This window comes from Bos indicus x Bos taurus, chromosome 8, assembly GCF_003369695.1.
Source record: "Bos indicus x Bos taurus breed Angus x Brahman F1 hybrid chromosome 8, Bos_hybrid_MaternalHap_v2.0, whole genome shotgun sequence".
NCBI lineage: Eukaryota > Metazoa > Chordata > Mammalia > Artiodactyla > Bovidae > Bos > Bos indicus x Bos taurus.
Genome location: NC_040083.1, coordinates 6,761,902 through 6,788,989, shown reverse-complemented (window position 1 = coordinate 6,788,989; position 27,088 = coordinate 6,761,902). Strand labels below are relative to the sequence as shown.

At 36.5% G+C, this 27,088-nt stretch overlaps 1 protein-coding gene across 1 annotated transcript in view; it reads left to right on the top strand.

The window, feature by feature from the left end:
- The window catches only part of GLRA3 (glycine receptor alpha 3), a 197,186-nt gene extending 185,674 nt beyond the window's left edge, over positions 1–11,512 (top strand). Inside the window, exon 10 of the mRNA XM_027548971.1 lies at positions 10,837–11,512. Within this exon, the coding sequence (XP_027404772.1) occupies positions 10,837–11,109 (273 nt within the window). The 3' untranslated portion in view covers positions 11,110–11,512. The remainder of the gene's footprint in view (positions 1–10,836) is intronic.
- Positions 11,513–27,088: the final 15,576 nt, after the last annotated feature.

Below are 27,088 nucleotides of genomic sequence, written 5' to 3'. Positions count from 1 at the left end.
TTTGAGCATTATGATCACCTGGAGAATTTGGAAATGCAGATGACAGAGACAACCTAAATGTTAATGAGTGCAAATCTGTGCAATTGAGATGCATAAAACTGGATCTCAGCCATGCCTCCAAGTGATTCTGAGACAGCTGTTGCATGGACCTCACTGTGAGAAGTCTTGTCCTGGCCTGGACTGTCATTATTGCATGCACATAGAATATCATAGTTTTACAAATTGTGGCCAGTTTTCATGCTAGGCCAATGCTGCCTGATGATGTTGAAGTTTCAGTTTTTCAAAAGTGTCATTTTCTATTAAAATCAATATCCAAAGTAAAGTAGCTTTGTCAGTGCAGCTCCATAGCTCTGATTACAGGTTTGAGGAGGCATTTGTACTTTCAAGACAGAAATAAGCTTTGATCTCATATGTCATTTGCTTAGCTTTTCAGTAGGATAAGAAGCAAGAGAGACAGCAGATAAAGTATCTTCATCTAAGTGGAAGGCCTTCCAGCTACTCAAGCACATAGGACGTTTAGATCCCTCTTCCACAGAGAGCATGAATGGCTTTCTAGTCTAAATAAATACATATAGTATGATGAGTAGAAATGAGCCCTTCAACTGGAAAATACAGTCGTGGACCCAAAACCATAATATCAGGTGATACAAAAGGGAAACCTGTGAGGTGGGACAGAGTTAAGTAATAGCCTTACTATCCCCCAACCCCCCAATGCTAGACACACACACACGTCCACTACCAGAAACCAGAAACCTTTCTAAAGGCATTTGCTTCTTAGTATCACTGTGTGGTCTGCGTACTCGTCCAGTGACCCAACCAGGCAACCGTTCATGTCCTGACCATCCTGTGTTTAGTGATAATGGTGTTTCTTTCTTTTTTTTATTTTTTTGTGGGGGCCATTTTTAAAGTCTTTATTGAATTTGTTTCAATATAGCTTCTATTGCTTATGATCAGAGTCTCATCCACTGGACTACCAGGGAAGTCCCTAGTAATAAGGTTTTAATTTCCGTTTCAACCACTGCTCTGTGAGCTGATGGAATTTGATATACCCTTACTATGTTGTGCTCTTGGAACATTTTATACACTGATCATTTGTAAATGTGTTCCTTTATCCAAAGGGATCTATTCCAGGGGCCCAGACTGATATGAAAGGACCTGATTCAAGCCATAAATAGTATTTTCAGCTGTGGCTTTTGTTACAGTGTAAACAAAGCCCAATATGGACTCTCTGTCTCAAAGTCACTCGGTTGCGTCCAACTCTTTGTGACTCCACGGACTGTAGCCTGTGAGACTCCTCTGTCCGTGGAGTTCTTCTGGCAAGAATACTGGAGTGGGTAGCCATTCCCTTCTCCAGAGGATCTTCCCAATCCAGCGATTGAACCCGGATCTCCCACACTGCAGGCAGATTCTTTCCCATCTGAGCCACCAGGGAAGCCCTATTCCTTCTATAGTCAGTTGACTCCTCCAAGAGCCCTGGGCAAAGACCCTAGTGGCATTCCATCTGTCAGCTTTGTGTTAGCACTTGTCCTCTGGAGATTCGATCCAAAAGCAATCCTGAGCAATTGTTTTTTTAATCTTGTTAATATTCTGGACAAGCTCTGACCACATCAATGGCTTCAGTGGGCAATCAACAGAGGGACATGTTATATCCATTGCTTCATGGTTTGTTCACCACCATGACTATGTCAAAGGCCAATCCAAGACATCCACCTTGGGACATAGTCCCCTTCTGAGCCAGCAACTAGATGGGGACTCTATCACCTAATTAATTCTACCCTGGAATTCCTATAATGAAACTCCTAAACAGTTTTTGCCATGTCCATCCTGGTAGAGGCTATTGGGGGGCATTTCCTTAGTGAACTCAAGTGTTCAGCCATCAAAGAGTTGGATATGACCGCATGCAGCAGGCACAAGGAACAATAACCCAAGATTAGGCTCAAGACAGAAAATGGCCGGGTCCTTCATCCGTGGTCACAGCCTTTCCAATTATATTAATACATTTAGTCTTTGGTTGATGCCACCTACTGGATGTCTCTTGAAAGTGAAAGTGAAAGTTGCTCAGTCATGTCCAACTATTTGCAACCCCATGGACTATACAGTCCTTGGAATTCTCCAGGCCAGAATACTGGAGTGGATAGCCTTTCCCTTTCTCCAGAGGAGCTTCCCAACACAGGAATCAAACCAGGGTCTCCTGCATTGCAGATGAATTCTTTATCAACTGAGCTATCAGGGATATACCGTGGTGGTGGTTTAGTCGCTAAGTCGTGTCCGGCTCCTGCGACCCCATCGATTGTAGGCTGCCAGGCTCCTCTGTCCATGAGCTACAAGGGAAGCCCAGTGGATATATCTCAGTCCCTTATTTTCCTATCTGCATGTCATCATGGTCATTCTGCTATGACCATGATGCCTATGAACCCAGCATCACTGTGCCCGCCAGCTTCTTATTATTCTTAATATCATCTTCTCACTTTTCAACAGTCTGACTGCACATGGTACACCGGCTTCCACAGTCCCAAAGAGCTGTGTTTACCACCCACGACTCTTCTATGTTAACCATGGCACAGCCTGGGACCCCACTCAGAACTGGGCAAGGAGAACTTGGCCTTCGGACTCTGTCTTTGCAGATGGAGTCAATTCAGCCACCTGGTCAGCCCCTTTTGTTTGTATTCCCATTGGCATCACTAGATTAACTTCTGAGATGAAAACAGCAGATTGAACAGGGTTTCTTAAGGGAAGCAGCTGCAGGAACTTGAAACCATTTCCTTCCTCCCGACTGGTGACAACCTGCCAGGAAACCTTTCATAGGAATCCTGTCAATTTTCGTTCTTTTAAAAGTCACCTCAAGAGAGCTGATAGATTCTCTTCTGGCCAAGTTCTTTCTTCTGAATGGCCTGGAATTTTTTTTTTTTCCCATTAGTGAAACCCAGCATGTCAGCTGCTAGGGTAAACCTCTCCACAAATCATACATACCCTCCTTCTTTGCCCAAAGGAGAGCCACCTGAGAACCCAGGCCTAGGGGATTCCCTGAATCACCATGTCTACCAGAGTTTAGGTCAGAGGATAAGGCTTGAGGAATCTAATTTATTTTCCTTCTATTATTATTAATTTTTGTTTAATCACTAAGTCATGTCTGACTCTTTGAGACTCCCATGGACTCTAGCCTGCCAGGCTTCTCTATCCATGGGATTTCCCAGGCAAGAATACTAGAGTGGACTGCCATACCCTCCTCCAGGGAATCTTCCTGACCCAGGGATGGAACCCGCATCTCTTATGTCTCCTGCATTGCAGTCAGGTTGTTTACCACTAGAGCTACCTGGGAAGCCAAGTTGCACAGAGATTATCAATTATCAATTGTATCTTGAGCCACTTTCCCCTGTTTTATAACCTAGTTTCCAATTGGTTTTCTCTCAGTGATCAATTCAACAGGGCATACAGCTGTGTCATCCATCTCCCAACAGTACGATTTATCCCCAGTATTTTCCCTGCAGGTTTGCTATCTCAAACTCAAGGAGGATCAGGGTCAAGTTCTCATCAGAACTCCCTCCCAGAAACTTGGGCCACATTGAGGCTGAAAGGATCTGAAAGCCAGGTCACCTTCCGTCACCACCGCTGAGGTTTTGGGTTCAAACTCTCAGTCAGACCCTCCAGACACAATAGACTTTAACCTGATATTGTGTTTACTCAGTCCTCTAGGAGCAGACAAGGCAGGCAACAGACCAGACACAGCATCTCCATCTCAGGAGTGGGGGTGGGGGCAGCCACTCAAGAGCGTTTTTGGCCCCTCACTCTTCGAGCCACCACACAGCTCCGCCAGGGCAGGAGCCACAGCACAGGGCACAAACTCCTCATTCCTGTTACCTTAAGGCCATTGTTTTCAAGGAAATGATGCTGGAAGTACTAGTGTTTCTCTGCAGTCCTCAACAGCAAGACCTGGCATTAAGCCTTTACTCAGAGTTCACTGGAAAGACAGAGATGAGAAACTTATAGTTGTTCATGACATATGTTAAATCTGAAGAGGATTTTCTCTGTTTTGAGATAAGAGTCTATGTGGGGAGCTCTCTGAAGGTTTGAAAATACTCAGTTCTCTAGAACAGATGGTCAGTGGAGGAAGATGGTTAGAAGGTACGGACTTCCAGCTCTAAATATATAAGCCCTAGGGACATAATGTACAACACAACTGTAGTTAACACTGCTGTAAGATATAGCACATATGACATACAGGAAAGTTTTTAACAGAATAGACCCTGAGAGTTCTCACCACAAAGATAATTTTTTCTCTTTTTAGTCTATGTGAGATGATGGATGTTCACTAAACATACTGTGGTAATCATTTCACAATATATGTAAGTCAAACCATCACACACTACACCTTAAATTTATACAACTCTGTGTCAATTATTTCTCCATAAAGAAAAAGAAAAATCAAAGAAAACAGTTATTTAGCCTTAACAATCCCACAGAAGTGAAAACTATTGGCTGTATAAATGAACATCCTTTTTAAAGACCACTGGGAAATCAGTTTCCAGTTTTTTTGTAAGATTACAACAGTTATGTGTACTTTGGGTCATCAATTTCATTTCACACTTATTTACTCAAAAGTCAATTACTTATACATCCTTTGTTCAGGTCAGTTGCTCAGTCGTGTCTGACTCTTTGTGATCCCATGGACTGCAGCATGCTAGGCTTTTGTGTCCATCAACAACTCCTGGAGCGTACTCAAATTCATGTTCATTGAGTTGGTGATGCCATCCAACCATCTCATCCTCTGTGGTCCCCTTCTCCTCCCACCTTCAGTCTTTCCCACCATAAGGGTCTTTTCAAATGAGTCAGTTCTTCACATCAGGTGGCCAAAGTATTGGAGTTTCAGCTTCAGCATCAGCCCTTCCAATGAATATTCAGGACTGATTTCCTTTAGGATGGACTGCTTGGATCTCCTTGCAGTTCAAGGGACTCTCAAGAGTCTTCTCCAACACCACAGTTCAAAAGCATCAATTCTTAGGTGCTCAGCTTTCTTTACAGTCCAACTCTCACATCCATACATGACTATCGGAAAAACCATAGCTTTGACTAGACAGACCTTTGTTAGCAAAGTAATGTCTCTGCTTTTTAATATGCTGTCTGTGTTGGTCATAACTTTTCTTCCAAGGAGCAAGCGTCTTTTAATTTCCTGGCTGCAGTCACCATCTGCAGTGATTTTGGAGCCCCAAAAATAAAGTCTGACACTGTTTCCACTGTTTCCCCATCTATTTGCCATGAAGTGATGGGAGCAGATGCCATGATCTTAGTTTTCTGAATGTTGAGTTTTAAGCCAACTTTTTCCACTCTTCTCTTTCACTTTCATCAAGAGGCTCTTTAGTTCTTCTTCACTATCTTCCATAAGGGTGGTGTCACCTGCATATCTGAGGTTATTGATATTTCTCCTGGCAGTCTTGATTCCAGCTTATACATCTTACAGTTGAGATATTTTCCAATAATTATGTTTCTGTTTTTACAGGTGAAATTGTTTTATGTAACAATTCCCCAGGAAATTATTTCATGAATTATTACATCATCTCCTTAATTTTGGAATTCATCTTAATTTCTCTTTTTCACTTTAATATTTTATAATATACTGCTCATTGAGACTGTACTTTCACAGACCTAAAATAATTTTTTGAGAATGTGGGCCAATTAATTACTTTTAACTCTTAATTTACCATTCTATTACTATAAGGATAGAGATATAATACCTTTATAAGATGTCATCTTTTAATAAATAGGCAGCTACCTACTGTTATATTCTAAACAAATACATTAAATTATTCATGAATGAATTTCATTATAAATGATTAATTACCATATTTTCCTCTTACAAAATATTTCATTTATCATCTTTTTATTAAGTAATTTTTCTTTAAAATTTTCTTTTCATATACATACATGATGAATTCTCTTCAATTTGAGCATTTAGGAGAAAATTAACATTACTTTTTAGAACATAACTTTTTATCATGTTGTAATTTTCTTTAACATGAAACCAATTTCTGCCAGGTTTCCTTCATAATTTCAACTAAACCAATATACCCGAAAAGTTATTGTGTATCAACTAGGATATCTGACCATCTGATGGTATTCCAAATGGGTTAGCATAAAACATCAAGGGGAGTAACAATAACCCAGCAGTGTTGTCTATCTAAGCTGTATTTCCCAATGAAGTAACATGAAGTTGTAGGAAACAGCATTAAAAAAACTTGCCTCCACAAAAAAAGAAAAATTCAGTCAGTGATCCTGGTATTTTCCCTTTAACAACATATATGCACCCATTTAAACACATGATGAGAAAAAATGTAGTACATGAACATTACTAGACACAACATAACTTAATCAATTCAGTTCAGTCGCTCAGTGGTGTCCAACTCTTTGTGACCCCATGGACTGTAGCACGCCAGGCTTCCCTGTCCATCAACAACTCCCAGAGTTTACTCAAACTCATGTTCATTGAATTGGTGAGGCCATCCAACCATTTTATCCTCTGCCATCCCCTTCTCCTCCTGCCTTCAATCTTTCCCAGCATCAGGGTCTTTTCAAATGAGTATGGAAAAGCCATAGCTTTGACTAGATGGACCTTTGATAAAGTAACGTCTCTGCTTTTTAATATGCTATCTAGGTTGGTCATAACTTTTCTTCCAAGGAGCAAGCGTCTTTTAATTTCCTGGCTGCAGTCACCATCTGCAGTGATTTTGGAGCCCCCCAAAATAGAGTCTGACACTGTTTCCACTGTTTCCCCATCTATTTGCCATGAAGTGATAGGACTGTATGCCATGATCTTAGTTTTCTGAATGTTGAATATTAAGCCAGCTTTTTTAAAAAAAAATTATTTATTTTAACTGGAGGCTAATTACTTTACAATATTGTATTAGTTTTGCTATACATTGACATGAATCTGCCATGGATGTACATGTGTTCCCCTTCCTGAACCCCCCTCCCACCTCCCTCCCCATCCTATCCCTCTGGGTCATCCCAGTGCACCAGCCCCAAGCGCCCTGTCTCATGCATTGAAACTGGACTGGCGATTCATTTCACATATGATAATATACATGTTTCAATGCCATTCTCCCAAATCATCCCACCCTCTCCCTCTCCCACAGAGTCCAAAAGACTGTTCTATACATCAGTGTCTCTTTTGCTGTCTCATATACAGGGTTATTGTTACCATCTTTCTAAATTCCATATATATGAGTTAGTATACTGTATTGGTGTTTTTCCTTCTGGCTTACTTCACTCTATACAATAGGTTCCAGTTTCATCCACCTCATTAGAACTTATTCAAATGTATTCTTTTTAATGGCTGAGTAATATTCCATTGTGTATATGTACCACAGCTTTCTTATCCATTCATCTGCTGATGGACATCTAGGTTGCTTCCATGTCCTGGCTATTATAAACAGTGCTGTGATGAACTTTGGGGTACACATGTCTCTTTCAATTCTGGTTTCCTCGGTGTGTATGCCCAGCAGTGGGATTGCTGGGTCACAAGGCAGTTCTATTTCCAGTTTTTTAAGGAATCTCCACACTGTTCTCCATAGTGGCTGTACTAGTTTGCATTCCCACCAACAGTGTAAGAGGGTTCCCTTTTCTCCACATCCTCTCCAGCATTTATTGCTTGTAGACTTTTGAATGGCAGCCATTCTGACTGGCATGAAATGGTACCTCATTGTGGTTTTGATTTGCATTTCTCTAATAATGAGTGATGTTGAGCATCTTTTCATGTGTTTGTTAGCCATATGTATGTCTTCTTTGGAGAAATGTCTGTTTAGTTCTTTGGCCCATTTTTTGACTGTGTCCATAGGTGTGTGGATTTATCTCTGGGCTTTCTATTTTGTTCCCTTGATGTATATTTCTGTCTTTGTGCCAGTACCGTACTGTCTTGATGACTGTGGCTTTGTAGTAGAGCCTGAAGTCAGGCAGGTTGATTCCTCCAGTTCCATTCTTCTTTCTCAAGATTGCTTTGGCTATTCAAGGTTTTTTGTATTTCCATACAAATTGTAAAATTATTTGTTCTAGTTCTCTGAAAAATACTGTTGGTAGCTTGATAGGGATTGAATTGAATTTATAGATTGCTTTGGGTAGTACACTCATTTTCACTATATTGAGTCTTCCAATCCATGAACATGATATATTTCTCCAACTATTTGTGTCCTATTTGATTTCTTTCACCAGTGTTTTATAGTTTTATATATATAGGTCTTTTGTTTCTTTAGATAGCTATATTCCTAAATATTTTATTCTTTTTGTTGCAATGGTGAATGGAATATTTCCTTAATTTCTCTTTCTGTTTTCTCATTGTTAGTGTATAGGAATGCAAGGGATTTCTGTGTGTTGATTTTATATCCTGCAACTTTACTATATTCATTGATTAGTTCTAGTAATTTTCTAGTGGCATCTTTAGGGTTTTCTATGTAGAGGATCATGTCATCTGCAAACAGTGAGAGTTTTACTTCTTCTTTTCCAATCTGGATTCCTTTTATTTCTTTTTCTGCTCTGATTGCTGTGGCCAAAACTTCCAAAACTATGTTGAATAGTAGTGGTGAGAGTGGGCACCTTTGTCTTATTCCTGACTTTAGGGGAAATGCTTTCAATTTTTCACCATTGAGGATAATGTTTGCTGTGGGTTTGTCATATATAGCTTTTATTATGTTGAGATATGTTCCTTCTATTCCTGCTTTCTGGAGGGTTTTTATCATAAATGGATGTTGAATTTTGTCAAAGGCTTTCTCTGCATCTATTGAGATAACCATATGGTTTTTACTCTTTAAGTTGTTAATGTGGTGTATTTCATTGATCGATTTGTGGATATTGAAGAATTCTTGCATCCCTGGGATAAAGCCCACTTGGTCATGGTGTATGATCTTTTTAATGTGTTGTTGGATTCTGTTTGCTAGAATTTTGTTAAGGATTTTTGTATCTATGTTCATCAGTGATATTGGCCTGTAGTTTTCTTTTTATGTGGCATCTTTGTCAGGTTTTGGTATTAGGGTGATACAATAGACCAGTTAGACCTAATTGATATCTATAGGACATTCCATCCCAAAACAATGAATTTCACTTTTTCTCAAGCACGCATGGAACCTTCTCCAGGATAGATCACATCCTGGGCCATAAATCTAACCTTGGTAAACTGAAAAAAATTGAAATCATTCCAAGCATCTTTTCTGACCACAAGGCAGTAAGATTAGATGTCAATTACAGGAGAAAAACTATTAAAAATTCCAACATATGGAGGCTGAACAACAAACACACGGCTGAATAACCAACAAATCACAGAGGAAATTAAAAAAGAAATCAAAATATGCATAGAAATGAATGAAAATGAAAACACAACAACCCAAAACCTATGGGACACTGTAAAAGCAGTGCTAAGGGGAAGGTTCATAGCAATACAGGCTTACCTCAAGAAAAGAAAAAAGTCAAATAAATAACCTAACTCTACACCTAAAGCAACTAGAAAAGGAAGAAATGAAGAACCCCAGGGTTAGTAGAAGGAAAGAAATCTTAAAAATTAGGGCAGTAATAAGTCCAAAAGAAACAAAAGAGACCATAGCAAAAATCAACAAAGCCAAAAGCTAGTTCTTTGAGAAGATAAATAAAATTGACAGACCGTTAGCCAGACTCATCAAGAAACAAAGGGAGAAAAACCAAATCAATAAAATTAGAAATGAAAATGGAGAGATCACAACAGACAACACAGAAATACAAAGGATCATAAGAGACTATTATCAGCAACTATATGCCAATAAAATGGACAACTTGGAAGAAATGGACAAATTCTTAGAAAAGTACAACTTTCCAAAACTGAACTAGGAAGAAATAGAAAATCTTAACAGATCCATCACAAGCACGGAAATTGAAACTGTAATCAGAAATCTTCCAGCAAACAAAAGCCCAGGTCCAGATGGCTTCACAGCTAAATTCTACCAAAAATTTAGAGAAGAGCTAACACCTACCCTGCTCAAACTCTTCCAGAAAATTGCAGAGGAAGGTAAACTTCCAAATTCATTCTATGAGGCCACTATCACCCTAAGCCAGCTTTTTCACTCTCCTCTTTCACTTTCATCAAGAGGCTCTTTAGTTCTTCTTCACTTTCTGCCATAAGGGTGTGTTCATTTGCATATCTGAGGTTATTAATATTTCTCCTGGTAATCTTGATTCCAGCTTGTGCTTCATCCAGTCCAGCATTTCTCATGATGGTATACTCTGCATAAAAGTTAAATAAGCAGGGTGACAATATGCAGCCTTGACATACTCCTTTCCTGATTTGGAACCAGTCTGTTGTTCCATGTCCAGTTCTAACTGTTGCTTCTTGACCTGCATACAGATTTCTCAAGAGGCACGTCAGGTGGTCTGGTATTCTCATCTCTTGAAGAATTTTCCACAGTTTCTTGTGATCCACACAGTCAAAGGCTTTGGCATAGTCAATAAAGCAGAAGTAGATGTTTTTCTGGAACTCTCTTGCTTTTTCGATGACCCAACAGATGTTGGATAACTTATTAGCCACATAGAATTTTTTCTTGCCCAGTTTATATAGGTGGTCTGGCAATATGTAGGGAATACCAGAATATTTAGTTTTTCCATTAAAACATAACACTTGAGAGTTTTATTGAATAGACTCATCTATATGATACAGCAGGATAAAACTTGAATAGGAAAAAAAGTCAACTCACCTTGATATGCTTTATCTTTTCATTATAATAATGTTATCATTTATCATGATAAAGCCTCAGTTATGGTTCTGAAGCACTTGTTATACATGCCTTGCCTTATTCTATGACTTCAGTGCTTCTATTTTTCTTATGACAGGATGATGAGATAAGGGAAAGCCGGTTCAGCTTCACAGCTTATGGAATGGGGCCGTGTCTGCAAACCAAAGAAGGTGTGACCCCAAAGGGCCCCAACCATCCTGTCCAAGTAATGCCGAAGAGCCCAGATGAGATGAGGAAGGTCTTTATCGACAGGGCCAAGAAGATTGACACCATCTCCCGAGCCTGCTTCCCATTAGCCTTTTTGATTTTTAATATTTTCTACTGGGTTATCTATAAAATTCTTAGGCATGAGGATATTCATCAGCAGTAAGATTAAGCCTCAGGGAGTGTGCAAGTGTACAAACTCAGTGTGTCAACTCAGAAGGAAGGCTTTTTGCCATAAGGGTGTTTGTGTGTGTGTGTGTGTGGTATACAAATGATGACCATTGTGCTCAAGTGACACATGGAAAGGTGTTATTATGACTTGCTATGCAAAGTCATGGGGCAGTTATGATTCCTTTAATGAATATAAAATATATGTATTATTGGGATTCTATTTCATTAAGATTATCTGTTCTTTCACAGTAAATTTTACAAGTGGACATATTATTGTCAATGTGTTTGTATGTAATATGATGTCACATAACAGTACATGTGAGAATTGCTTTGAAATTCTTTGATTTTTCAATTCAGTATTAAATAACACAAAAGTAAAATTTGCACAGAAAACTTTTAAAAAGGAAAAACAGGAAATGTTGAAGATTTTAAAAATGTAGCTTGAGGCTTTAAAATATTTTCTTATACTTGTAGTTACAAAATAGAAAAATATGATAGTTAAGTGACAAATTCACTCAATAATAATAGAAAATTGTACATACAAATGCTATAGAGCCAACTTAAGTAATAGAAAATTAAAATCAGGAGATTAAAAAACTTTTATTGTTTATGTACTAAATTTAATTGTTTGAAATATCAAATTTTCCTCTTTGGAAATGTTTTTAATGGCCTAAGCAATCATATTATACATAAAATCTACTTTTCTTAACTTTATATATCTGTGAATGAATGTAGATATACTAAAAACACAATTGTTTTTAAAAAGTGTTATAGCTATGTATTTTTCTTTGTTGCCAAACACAGAAAAAATTCAAGCCAGCATCTTTGTTTTGTTAGATTTTTAATAGTTGCTTAATCATCTGTAAGTAATTATGTTTATTGTTTTGATATAGTTGAACAAAGTTCAGTAAGACTTTTATATTTTAGTTTAGAATGAGACTTTAAAATTCAATGAGATTATAGTATTTACATTTTTTTAAAAAATGAATTTAATAAAAACCAAAATAAATTTAGGGAGATTTTTAAAAATAAGAACAGACTTCCCATCAAAGTTATATGGGTTCCAAATCGTAGCCCTAAATATAAGGAAGGAAGATTTTAATTCTAAATTATATAAATAAGTCACTTCTATAAATGAGAATTGATTGCTTTGTATTTCTGAATTAATAATTTCAACATATAATACATCCACTAATTGTGAATAATTCTAAACAAAAATTTTACTTAAAACTTATCAGGAACCCCATGGAATTATTTCAACTACAATGGGGCATTAACTCATTTCATGCAATGTAATTAAGTGAAAATATATGATAGAGTTTTGGGGTTAAATTGAACCAGACTCTGATTCTTTTCCTGTTTTGCTATTTTTTGCATTATTTTTATCACCAGTGTTGTATTTTTAAAAAGCTCTACAATCCTTTTTAAAAATGTTTAATTACTGGTCAGATTCTCTAGATGGAAACTCAAGCCAAATTACTGACAGATAAAGATTTAATCATGAAGAAAACAAGTAACTCAGATTTAAGAGGGATAAATAGGCACTTTTGAACAAGACAGTACTATTTTCTGATCTTTATTATTAAACTAAAAGCAAGAGCTGCCATTTAAAGCTGAAATGTTTCAATGTTATCAAACTTTGGTCTACCTAATTGTACTTTAAAAAAAGTAAATTTAAAAATAATGTATATTTGGCATTTTTTGCTACTAAAACTCCAAATTTTCTTACTTTGTAGGTAATTTAAAATACAATTAGGGGAAAAAAAGGGTTGCCCTTAAATGAAAATGCCACAGCAGAAGATACTACTATGTACTTTATTTTGAGAACTCTGCATCTCGACATGTCCTTCTTCACTGAGTGTTTATGAACCAAAATCATGGAAATATATTCTTGTACTAAAGGTGGATTAAAGGTAGATATGTTGTTTGTGTTTTCTGAGGATAAGCTAGTGGGTTTGAATCGATGATAAACTATGTGTTGTCTCAACATATCTCTGAAATACTTGAACACATTTTTCTATACTTCATACATCTTATTTCTAAAGTTCTTCATCATTGCCTAAATTAAATGAATTCTGCCAAAAGCAAATGTACAATGCTTGCTTAGACATACATAGACATAGGCAATGAACCTATGCCCCTAAAGAAATTTATGAACATCACTTGTTTTTACATTTGAGAATATTAAAAGTGTCTCTTTTTTTAAGCTTGAAACTTAGAATGTACAAATACTAGCCATGAAACAGCTTTTTCAGCAAGGGTGTTGATATGGTAGAAATCTCTCTATCTCAAAAGAATTAAATTTTACTTAGGTATATGTACTTAACATTGTCTCCCTATGCAAAGAAAATACTCTGAAAAACATTTTTTTTTTTTTTTAATTTAAAATGGAGTTCCCTGGCAGTCCAGTGATTAAGACTTTGTGCTTCCAATGCAGGGGGCACAGGTTTAATCTCTGATAAGGTAGCTAAGACCCCACATGCCGCATAGTACAGCCAGAAAAAAAAAAAAAAACTCTAATGTTTCACTCCTATGGCAACAGTGACATCACAAATATATCTGAATCCAAAAAGTTTAAAGGAACCTGTCCCCTTTAACGAACTCCTCAATTCAGATCAGCTCAGTTGTGTCCGACTCTTTGTGACCCCCATGGACTGCAGCACACCAGGCTTCCCTGTCCATTACCAACTCCTGAAGATACCCTTTAAAATGAACTCCTAGATACCCTTTTAAATGGTGAAAATTTATTGTAATTAGCATCCTAAGGCAGTATTTGCCTAAATGAGCCCTGTGTCAAACCCTGATATTTCAAATTAAGCCAATTGCAAATCTATTAATGATGTGAAAATTAAAATGTGTGCATATGCCCTGGGTACCCACACATAGGTTGAAATTCTAATACGGATATTCTGAAGCATTTTGAAATGGTCACATTAAGAAGTTTGTTATTTTTCTACATGCAGTTTGCTTTACTTTTTTTCTAATTTTGTATCTCAACCACTGAAATCTGTAGTTACACGTGAATTTTAGGAAACCTTGTATTGATACCTTAGCATATACTATGTAACATCTTTTTCTTTCCCAGCTATTAGAATTGGAGTTTAACTATAGTGAGGACCTAGAACTTTCTTTACTATTTAAAACAGATTCCAGAAAGTTGCTGTAGAAGCAGAAAGCCAAGGGTTTCTAAAACGTCTCCATACTTTTTGCTTGTTTCTCCAGAACACTTACTCACCTGGAGAGCCTACGCTACTCCCAGCTGCTGAATTTAAGGGACTGTTCTGCCTACTTATCCTATAGTCAATTCCTATTCTATAGGTATATTCATTCTAAAAACTTTTACTTTAATTTTAAATTACAGATGCTTTCAATCTGTATATCCCTAAAATATGAATACATGCATTGTGCTTATAAATTCCCAGGATCTTATGGAAGATAATGGAAATTTTAGGGCAAAACCGTGAGAAAATGAGGCTGCATGTTTGATGGAAGAGAGAAAGTTGTTACCTGTTTTAGCACTCTGTGCAACTTATGTAGTTTTTAAGATTTTAAGAGAAAAATAAGTGTACCCTCCATACTATACGTTCTCTTTTCTGAATGTCTTTCACCCTGTTTTTAAAAATATACTGTTCTATTCTTAACATGATATACCTCAACCTGCTTCACTTTGGAAGACTGAGATATATTGGCAGCTAAATTGTTCTTTCATCTACAAAGTACACATTCCATGAAAAGTACTCAAGGAAAGATGGGACTTGCCAATATTAAACACAGAAAATTCTTTCAATATTAAATAAATAGGAAGTGGGCAACACTGACATTCACAGGTGTCCCCTAACAACCTGTTAGAGCCCTCTCAGAATGAAACTCAGAAGGCATATAAGCCACAGTTCTTAGACCAATGAATCATTAGTAATCTTTGAGGTCCTGTCTCCAACTCTAAATAGATTTCACAGACCTTGAAACATAGATAACAGGAAAAGTTCTCAAAATTTATGAGCATATACCATCTGTATTTCTCATCTAGTTGATGCTGACCTAGTAAAGAAAAGCAAAACACCCTAAGGACAGAGCACTGACTTTTATATAGTCTGTCTGTCCATACTCATTAATGCTGACAAGGCAAAGACTGCAAGGTAATGAACTTGACTGAAACACATTAAGAGAATAAATATGGGTTCCACCTCAAGGCATTTTAATTTTAACAGTCTATCCAAGGAAAATATCATCAATGAAACTGAGCCTGTGCGTTAATATTTATGTGAGTTCATTTAAGGGATTAGTTGGAAATTGTTTCAGTGACTCAAAGAATAGTTTCTGCACCTTTATAATTATAAATTTGTCTTTTGAGTTATATTTACTTGTCAAGCACAATTATGATAATGACATTTTGCTTGTTCATTTGGGTATTCAGTTTTTAAACTAGATCATTATATTGCCTCCCCTTGACTTTTGGACTGAGTTACATGCAATTATAGAGGTACTGGAACTTTTATTTATTTTTTTTAAATTTTATTTTATTTTTAAACTTTACATAATTGTATTAGTTTTGCCAAATATCAAAATGAATCCACCATCATCAGCTCCGGCAGACTATAAAAACTTGCCACCATCATGTGCATTTCAGAAAAGAATTGAGTTGCAAAAACTGCACAACTTTTTAAAATGACAAATTTCAATATTTCTTAAAACTGTATCCTGAACTGTCTAATTTGCTCAAGCAAAACTAAAGGATTTTCTGGTGCAGTTTTTCCAATATTTTTTGACAAGACCACTTTCCTTAGCTGAACCTTCCTGAGCAATGGGCAGTGGAAAGGTAAGACCATGAGGATTAGAATTCCAAAAAAGACTGAAATTTTGAATATAATGGCAACCAAATCTTCTTCTCCACAATGCCTACATAATTCCTTACTGTATCCTCTTCTTGGGACCATTCATAGCAGTGCAGAAACAATCTTGTCCATCCCAATGATCAGTGAATAACAACCTTTAACTAAGCAAACAGTCACCATCTCAGTTTCCATGACGTATTTTAGACCTTGAAGTTCACCAACTCATCTCTTTAATGAAGGATGCTAAAGAATGATAAGAATTAAAGTCTGTGTCTGGAAGACAGTAGGGTGCTTTTCAATTAAATATTTTAGAAACTACAGTGTATATGAACACACAGGTTCTCCCTTGATTGAATACAAATAAAATACCCATAATATCTGTCTTCCTCAGCAGGTGCATTGGTTTTTATTTTCTGGTTCAAGTACTACAAAGAGTGATGAAAAGTGAAGTGAAAGTGTTAGTTACTCAGTCGTGTCTGACTCTTTGAGACCCCGTGGACTGCCAGCCTGCCAGGCTCCTCTGTCCACAGGATTCTCCAGACAGAAATACTGGAGTGGGTAGCTATTCCCTTTTCCAGGGGATCTTCCTGACCCAGGGATTGAACCTGGGTCTCCTGCATTGAAGGCAGAGCCTTTACCATCTAAGCTACGAGGGAAGGCCCAGCAAAGAGTGATAAAATATAGCAATCTCGTTTTATTCTTATTGGTATATAAACTCTCTGTGAATAAATGAGTAGGACACAATAGGGAGGAACTGAGTTAATTCAATAACTTTAAAATTAAACTTTTATCCCAGCCACCATTCCTCTTTAAAAATATACTCAGCTTCCATAAGGAAATGGCTGTTGTTCTAATTACCTAAAAAGTGAAGCACATGTTCTTTGATAACAAGGATGCCTAGAGTCCATGTGTAAAATATAGCCCCCGAGGATTTGAAAATAACTCAGGCAGGGAAAATATTCTGGAGAAGCTTCTATCAGTAATCAGCCTAAAAACAGAATCCTGAGCCAGTTGCTAGGATACTCTTACTCATTCTTCCTTCTACCATTTTTATGTTGCCCTCATCTCTTTTCTTCCCTTCTCCCAAACACACACATGTGTGTGTGTGTGCACACACACTTATCATTGCTGCTGTTTGTGGGATAAATGTTTTCAAATTGGAAATGCAAAGAAAGTCAGCTTTTCTAGGAAGATGCTCTTAATTCTGTGATGTGTTTTGCAATATCAGTGATTTCTGGTGGGAAACACTTATTTATGAAACCAGAATATTTTGGCTCAACAACATAAGAACAAAGCTATGCGGGTCAAATTTTTCTCCAACCATTAATGATAGAAATCTAAAACACTGCTTGGACTGTGTTTGAAGAATGACTAAATATTTGTCATCAGTTCTTCCCAAAGACAATCAGTCATAACTAGTACTACACATAAAACACACTAAAAGGGTTTTGATGGTGGTAGAGTATTATTTTAAAAAATGGTGATTTTGATTCCTGGCTGTACCTTAATATCCCTTAGACACATTTTTAAACATGTATACATGCTGGTGTTCAACATGAGAGTTTATAATTCAATCATTGGTTTAACAAACATTCCTGAAGCACCTTCTAGGTACCTGGCATTGTTGTGAGTGTTGAATTCAGTATGTTCAGAGTAAGTATGGAATTCTGGGTTATTGACAAGAGTTGCACAAGTCAGAACAATTGACACGAACATATACAAACCTATTCTTCTAATAATACTCAATTTATCACTGAATGTTTTATAATGTTTCTTTCTTCATATTCATTGTAATTATTTCTCATTTATATCCTTATAATTAAAAATTAAAAATAAACCTTTGAGTTGTTTCAGTTCAGCTTTCCTTCCAGTGTCAGAATCTTCACCATCTCTGGCACATTCCTGGTACAAAATCATCTACATTCTCCTGAAACACTTAGAGCAACAGAGAGTTCATTACTCTGAATACAGCCTCTTCTGCTATAACACAGCTTTAAGTGATTAAAAAAAAAGTTTATCAAGAAATGACTTTTACTTAATATATTCCAACTAAGTCTCCCCCATCCCCTTAAGGACAGTGCCTCATGTGTTTTTTCATATCTACTTCCTGTGTGGGGGTTTCATCAATATTCCTTTTTAATCCCCTATCACTAGCTTTATTCTAATTTAAGTAAATTATCGATATATTTTGTGTTCAACAATGAGATGCTTCAGGTGCATAAAACAATGAAATTTAAAATTATCTTTATCAATAAATAGAAATTGATAAAATTCTATGTGAATCATTTGTAGTAACTTTAAATGTCTTCCTATAATGTGGCAATATTTTCAATTAAGTGTTTAACAATGTATTTCATGATATGAATCTGTTAAAAAAAAAAAAACCCTAATGGGACTTCCCTGGTGGCTCAGACGTAAAGAATCTGCCTATAAGGTAGGAGACCGGGATTTGATCCCTGGGTCGGAAAGATCCCTTGGAGAAGAGAATGGCTACCCAGTCCAGTATTCTTTTCTTTTTTAAAATTTGGTTGCACCAGGTCTTCGTTGTGGCATGTGGGATCTAGTTCCCTGACTAGGAATCAAACCTGGGCTCCCTGCACTGGGAGTCTTAACTGCCAGACCACCAAGGAAGTCCCATACTCCAGTACTCTTCCCTGGAGAATCCCATGGACAGAGGAGCCTGGTGGGCTGCAGTTCATGGGGTCTCAAAGAGTCAGACACGATTCAGTGACTAACACGTTCACTTTATCAGTCAAACATAATATTTTCAGAGCAAAGCTATCAATATAATAAAAATTTAATGAATGAAGTTGTTTTAATTGTTGATTTTTTTTTTGGAATGGTTTTAGCCAAGGCGTCTTCAGGCAAACCCACTACATATTCATTATTCAGTCTGGCTTGTAATGTAAATGAAGAGTAAGAACCTGTGGATCAAAGGTCAGGAAAGGTTCAGAGTGAGACTGTATTGAACATGCTTGAATAATTTTGCACTCCTTCACTTTCATGTCTATGAATTATGCAATGGCTTTTCCTTAAATTTGTATTTTAACATATGATAGATTATGATACTTGGGAAAAATAGAACTAGACAGCCTTTCTATGAATATTATATAACCTGCTGTGGAAAACAAAATGAAAAGAAAATGTGCCATATATTTTCAATGTACTATTATAATGTCATATACAGTGATTTATTATTCATGAGCCAAGTTGTTTAAAAGACTACCAAAAAAAGTACAGCTCTTCTATGGTGTTATTTTTTTTTCTGTAGATTTAAAACACGTCTTCCTGAGTCTGATGTCTGTCTACTTTCCTGTCCAGATGATATCATATTTTTCAGGAAACTATGCTGAAAATATATTTAAAATTGTATGCATTGTTTTATCAACTTGTTCCTCTTTGTATAATCTTTAGTTCAATTCTGAAAGTTACAAATTCTCAAATCAGAGTCATTAGCTCATGTGCAGTATATAATATTTATCATGTAAGTGTAGATAATTTGATCAGAAACAATAAAAATTAACTCTTTTCAATATGAATAACTCTTTTGTCCCACTTTTTTGAGTTTTATGAAAGGGTCATGTTTTCTGCATTTCTGATGGAAGTTATTATACAGAGATTACAAACTTGGTAATACACCATTCAGAGAAGACTTAATATATGTATATCATTACAGAAAAAGTACAGTAAAGAGGCTGGTGAATGGAACTTTTCAACTTAGAATAGAATGAGAGAAGATGTATGACTATCTATAAAAATTACTTCACATTATTTTTTAATAAGTTTTGTTTGTTTGAAAATCTTTTCCTTAAAATCTCTTTGTTGAATAAACCACTTCTATTTAACTTACCCATAGAGACCATTTCAGAATAGAATGTTGGTCTTTTCTATTTTTAGAATTTTGGTGTGGTGTTTTCCTCTAAACAGTGATGCTAGAGTTTAGTGATAATACGATAGTTGGCAAAGAAATAAGAAAAATTAAGATGTCAGAAATTAGGAAATTATTGCAATATGATCTATGATAATTGGTCTCTCATTTTCAAAGTACTTATAATTTAAATGTAGTTTTGTATTTATGGAATGCCTAAGGTTCAGGAAAATTGATGGACTGGAAATTGCTTGCTGCGTTGGCATTGTGTTTTCTTAATGACCTGGCCTTTACTAACTTCTTGAGTTGCAGTTGAATGGTTCATACCACAGTATCAATGGAAACTCTTGACTGAAATGCTGTCATTGTAGGAGACAGGAAGAATAAAAGAAAAGCAGGCCCCGGCAAGGGCCACAAAATAAATGTATATTATTGATAAACTTGATGCTATCAGGCATGAGAGTCTTGGAACAAGTCCAGAGGGGACAGTTCATAATCCTGAAAACAAGATATGATCCTGGGGTTGGAAAACCGACCCCAGACTGCTTCTCAACTGGCATCTCAGAGTGACATGTTTTACACATCTGGTGGAAAATCTATAGATAAGAATATTAGTCTTAGTTACTGATTTGTTATTGATTACTGTTTCCTAATTACTCAATGATTAATGATCATTTTGTTCTTTGGCCCTGAAGGCCACATGAGTTATAGTTTAACTCCCCATTTATTCTTTCATGTCATAGACTCAAGCAAGGTCATCTCTAAGTATTAAGTGCTAGAGATATCCATGGGTGAAAGACGTTTAACCAAAATGTATATGAGTAAGCATCATGTGCACAACTTATTGATAAACTATAACTTAAAAACATCAATGTGTATTTTCATGGTTTAAAATGTTTTCATTATTCTCTTATATTTTCTATTTTCGGTACCACTGAATTGTTTATTCCAATTTACTCTTGCTGACAATTGCTTTCTTGATAAACTTATTTTCCCTGATATATGTATTTCTTGTTTCTCACTTTGTACAGTTTCCATTGCTAATTACCTGTTCATGGAAAAATTAAATTGGAATGAGACTATCATTAACCGAACCATGGTACACTGAAAATATGTAGCTGTCTTGCTACTGTTTCCTTATATTTGACCCTGTGTGTTGTCTTACCATGTTTTCTCGGCAAGCAGTCTTAACCCCAGTGGTGTGCTGCTCTGAAAAGCCCACTCAGGACACTGGGAACTTGGGGTTGTCCTCACTCATGGTCCCAGATGTGACAAGAGGCATTAGCAGACTAAAGACTGATTCTCCAGACAAGGTATACTAATTAGAAATCTAATGACAACATCTGCTTGTCTAGCTTCGAGGCTCCTGGTCTTCCAAATGGGTCTCTGTTTCAGCCATCCAAAAAATAATCACTCAATCTTTTGAGATAATGTCAGATTCATTTTCTACAGAGTAAATAAATAAATTAGGCTCTTTTAAATAGTTACAGAAGTAATCATATTTATAGATTTATAGGGTCTTTTTTGAAACAGTTACTTTTCTCCAAAAAACTGATTTTGTACAGAATGACCTAGCTTGAAATATTTATTCTATGAAAGATCATTCTTGTGAGTGCAACCTTGCATTTCCTAAGTGACAAGTCAAAAAATATGGAATGAAATGTAAATAAGAAAGCAAGGGAATTTATTCAATTTCCAAATTATTTGAAACAGAGTAGAAAATCCAACAGTGTAGTTTTGTTTTTTTTTTAGTCACTTGGAAATTGCCGCTAGGAGGCTGACAATGGTTTATTGCATCCCTTGAAAGAAATAATGTTTTAATTAGTTACTTCATATTTAATAAATACCAGAAGTCTACCCGTTGGTAATATTATCTCTGAGTAATACCATCTTTCTTTGTTTCCATCATCATCAAAAAATCTTCCTGAGTTCCTCCTGATTAGGCAGTGGAAACCCCAAGCGGCAGTGAACAGGAAAGCTGCTTCCACATTCAAGAGCAAAGCAAGAAAGAGAACATTTGCAGGAACCATGTGTCATGGATCAGAAGCTTATTTCGTGCACATTTCATGTTCGTACTGTTTATGAGCAATAAGTAATCTCTATACAAGACTCAACCTTTTCTAAAATTAAGGAACTTAATGTGTGGCATTTAATAAATTAAAATACTTTTCCAATTCATATGATTGATTCCATTTTTTCCATGTTGAATGAAAAAGAGGAAGCATGAGAAATAACTAGAAATAATATAGTCTTTGTAATATACTTTGAGTCTGAAAAATCAGAACCTATTTGCTGATGCTAAATTGGTTATGTTAAAAATGTCTCTTTCATACTATCTGCAAAGTTGACTAGTGAAAATATTGGGATATGTAAAAAATGTTATTTTATTTATTTAAAGAAACACACCTAGGGAAAATATCTTCATATGATTTATTCACCTGACAGACAATATAATTTAGTTTCTAAACGGGAAATTTAAGAAGTAATATTATAGTATAGTATTTAATATATTAACATATTTTATTAACTTTTACATTACATTGGTATTATTTATGATAAACATGTATGCCTTTAATATGTGTTGTACATTGTATTCTTAAGCAACAAACTATGTCAAGTTCACATGCCATTATCAGCATAATTAACTCTCTAACTGGTCAATGTGCTTGATTTTTATGACTCAGAAAAGTAATTACAGAATATAAAGGTAACATATAATTGTCTGCTTTAATATCATTATTCTCCATTATTTCCTAAGTGAGATGGCCAAAACACCTTTGGCATCTTCAGTAAGCATTACAACTACTAACTCAGTACATACTGAAATGTCTTTGCTAAATAAGAAAATAAATCACAACCATCTTATGCTAGGCCCTATGTACCCTTGGTTTCAAATAAGTTACCAGAATTGTTTAAAGAATAATTACTCATATTCAGAATTTTCTTTAAATTTCCTGTAAATGAAGACTTTAGATTATGTTCATAATGTATTTATTATGCATAACAATATTATACATATATATATATATATTTGTTATTTATTATATTTGCAAAGAATATACATTCTTTCCGTTTATAAATGTAAGCTGCTTTGGGTCTAAACCACAAGATGGCTCCCTCCCATTGGTTTGGGAATTTTAAATGTCATTTCATTGAGTATTTAGGGCAATATTTTCATACAAGAGTGTATTTATATAGACTGAAAGTAAATTGTACAAATCAGTATAATCCTGCTCTTTAACAGCTTTATTAGCAGAGTTTTGAGGGATAACCTATTCAGAACCCTTATGCTGCAAATGATGAAATGGAGCCTAAAGATACAGGCGATTTTGCTTCATGCTTTGGATCCCAGTAACTTCAGAAACCAGACCTGTCCTCTCAGTTGGTCCTTGTTCTTGATCTTCATATGGAGATAAGAAGACCCTGGTTTGCTGTGATCAGAAGTTCTAAGATAAATACTAATATCTTTCTGGAGTGACAATTTCACTATAGAGTCTGAGACACCTATATCATGAAAGAAATACAAAGTTAAAATGAGTATCAGCTGCTGAAGAGAAATTCCAGTGTCACAGAGAGAAACTTGCTATGGTACCCATTTTATTTTTCAACTCCATTCCAGTTTTATCAGGGATTCTTGCTGGGAGCCATGCAGTTGCTCCTGAGCTAATATAAGAAGTATAAATACAGAGTCAGCACCACTGAGGATATATGTTAAATCTGAAGACAAGAGAACATATGCAGGGGTCTCACCATCATCTACATTTCATCTTTCAAGTTCCACTTCTGTGTGCTTTGTTTCATGTCAACTCACTCTTCCACAACTGACTGGATGCCGGACAGTTGGAAATGCTAATGTGTGCTCAATTGCTCAGACACGTCCGACTCTTTGCAACCCCGTGGACTGCAGTCGCCAGGCTCCTCTGTCCATGGAATTTCCCAGGCAAGAATACTGGAGTGGGTTGCCATGCTCTCCTCCAGAGGATCTTCCAGGGATTGAATTCGTGCTTCTGGGTCTCCTGCACTGGCAGGCAGATTCTTTACCACTGAGCCATCATGGAAGCCCCAGGTAGCACCAGGAAATGGTACATGTAGAGACAAAAAAAAAAATAAAGGAAAGACGACAAAAGCTCTTACTCTGTCTCTATACTATCCCAGCATATGAAGCAACTCCGTCTTAAAACACTGACATGATTGTTTTAATTTCTTTGAGTGACCTGGCCACTCATACTGTAGAAGTCATAGGCCCACATATCAAATATTTAAGAGAAATGATCTATGGAAAATTAAAATACATTTTCAAGACGACTTAGTTTTAGTTCAATCGTGAGTCATATTATTTGTCTGTTTCAATGCAGGATTTAAAATCTATACTTTGAAAATAGCAACAGTGTCCTAATCATATTCCTTAAACTACAAAAACTTGTTAATTTACATGTTTCCTTTTACTTTTTCTCTCTAGCTTTCAATATATGGATACATTTCATTAGTAATTTCAGTTTCAATTTAATAATAAAAAGGAGACTATTTTAGTTAGACATTAAAAATGTTCATCTCATGCACAAATCCCTGGGTTTGAAAAGCATTTAGATAAAATCTCTTTATTCATCTATGCTCTATGACATCCTAAAGAAAAATAAATACATTGCAAATCAACTTTTGTACATGGTGAATTTTTAATTTAAGAAAAAAATTATAGGTGACTTACTCCAATTTCAAAATAATTTAAAAACATAGGAATTGACAGCAGCCGTGAAATACCATGCTAAACCTGCTGAAACGGTAATATGTAGACACATGCATCGGAAAAAGAAAACAAACATGCAATTATTTGAATTGACCTAATGTTTGAATTGATGCTTTTGAACTGTGGTGTTGGAGAAGACTCTTGAGAGTCTCTTGGACTGCAAGGAGATCCAACCAGTCCATTCTGAAGGAGATCAGCCCTGGGATTTCTTTGGAAGGAATGATGCTAAAGCTGAAACTCCAATACTTTGGCCACCTCATGTGAAGAGTTGACTCACTGGAAAAGACTCTGATGCTGGGAGGGATTGGGGGCAGGACGAAAAGGGGACGACAGAGGATGAGATGGCTGGATGGCATCACTGACTCGATGGACGTGAGTTTGAGTGAACTCTGGGAGTTGGTGATGTACAGGGAGGCCTGGCGTGCTGCGATTCTTGGGGTCGCAAAGAGTCGGACATGACTGTGCAACTGAACTAAACTGAATGTTTGAAAGTTAAACTAAGAACCTCTTTGCTTTTTATTATTCACCCTTATGTCTTTCTTTAAGTATGTATTATTCTTCAATAAATCTATGACATTTTTATTGCTTGTTTGATGGTCAGCATAAAAGCTGTAACTATGAGTTTACTCTTACTTTCTGTACATTTATTAAGAAAATTTCCTTAAGATATTGTTGCTTAGCTGCCATTTTCAAAACCTGAAAATCAAGCACATAAATCAAGCCATCAGTTCAGTCACTCAGTTGTTTCCGACTCTTTGCGACCCCATGAATCGCAGCACGCCAGGCCTCCCTGTCCATCACCAACTCCCAGAGTTCACTGAGACTCACGTTCATCGAGTCAGTGATGCCATCCAGCCATCTCATGCTCTGCCGTCCCCTTCTCCTCCTACCCCCAATCCCTCCCAGCATCAGAGTCTTTTCCAATGAGTCAAGCCATAGTCATGGTTGAAATAAATCACAAGAATTTTCAGTGAATATAATATTTTTCATGTGACTTCTTCTGGCAAGTTAGAAGCCATCACAATAAAGTCAGATTGAGTTTCACTGAAATATTTCAAGATAAATACGTTATCTGCTTCTTCAAAATTTATATCTGCCTATGTCATCACCAGGTTTTAGAATCTAGGGGAGATTATAGAGGTTCAGGCTTCCTGCTTTATATGTATCACACTAAAAGAGATCATCCACCCATGTAAAAGCTACCTACACCTTGGGAGTGGTCAAGAAGCAGTCCAGTTGCCTCTGAGCCAGATTAATTTTCTCTAGTCATCGCTAATGAAAAAAAACAACAGCGACAACAAAAGAGGTGTGGAAAAAGAGTACTTGAGGCCAAAACCGTGTGGACTGGCCTTTGTTATAGATGATAAAAATCACAGCCTGTTGCTGCTGCTGCTGCTAAGTCGCTTCAGTCGTGTCTGACTCTGTGCAACCCCATAGACGGCAGCCCACCAGGCTCCCCCGTCCCTGGGGTTCTCCAAGCAAGAACACTGGAGTGGGTTGCTGTTTCCTTCTCCAATGCATGAAAGTGAAAAGTGAAAGTGAAGTTGTTCAGTTGTTTCCGACTCTTCGCGAGCCCCTGGACTGCAGCCTACCAGGCTGCTCCGTCCATGGGATTTTACAGGCAAAAGTACTGGAGTGGGGTGCCATCACCTTCCCTGAAATCACCGCCTACTACCTAGTATTAGATGTGTCTCTCTGCACCTTTCTTTAATCTTAGTGTCACTCCACACATGAAACCATGAGCAAGCTGTTCCTTATACACAAGACTAATATTTTTTACAATCTATTGATGGAGTTAAAAGTCTAGAAATGAAGATCAGGATCAACAGAACACACACACATTCTCCCTAATTCATATCTCTAATACCACGCAACTATAAATCTTCTAATATCCCCATTAGAACTGCATTCTTAAAAGTAGAGACTCTTTTTTTTTTTTTTTTTGGAGTATAATTGCTTTACAATGTTATGTTAGTTTCTGTTGTGCAATAAAGTGACTCAGTTATATGCAAACATATATCCCCCTGCTTAAGCCTCCCTCCCATCCCCCCATCCTACCTGTCCAGGTCATCACAGAGCACTGAACTGAATGAGCTTTACAGCAGGTTCCCACGAGCTCTCTATTTTACACATTGCAGTATATTTATGTCAATCCTAATCTCCCAGTTCATCCCATCATCCCCTTCCCACTCCCAGGTCCACATGTTTATTTTGTACATCTGCGTCTCTATTCCTACCCTGGAACTAGGTTCATCTGGACTATTTTTTTAAAGTCTACATACATGTGTTAACATATGATATTTGTTTTTCTCTTTCTGACTTACTCTGTTTTTGTAACCTTAACATCAAGTACTTATCTAGTGAGTGATCAACCAATATATAATTGCTTTATAAATAAATTAATGAACTATAGCAAAGTACCAAATGTTGGCTACTGTAGAAATTGAAGCTTATAATGAGCTGTCAGAATGCTCCTAACCTGGCTTCCCTAATAATTCCCTTTAAAAATTAAATATAAATATTCAGAATA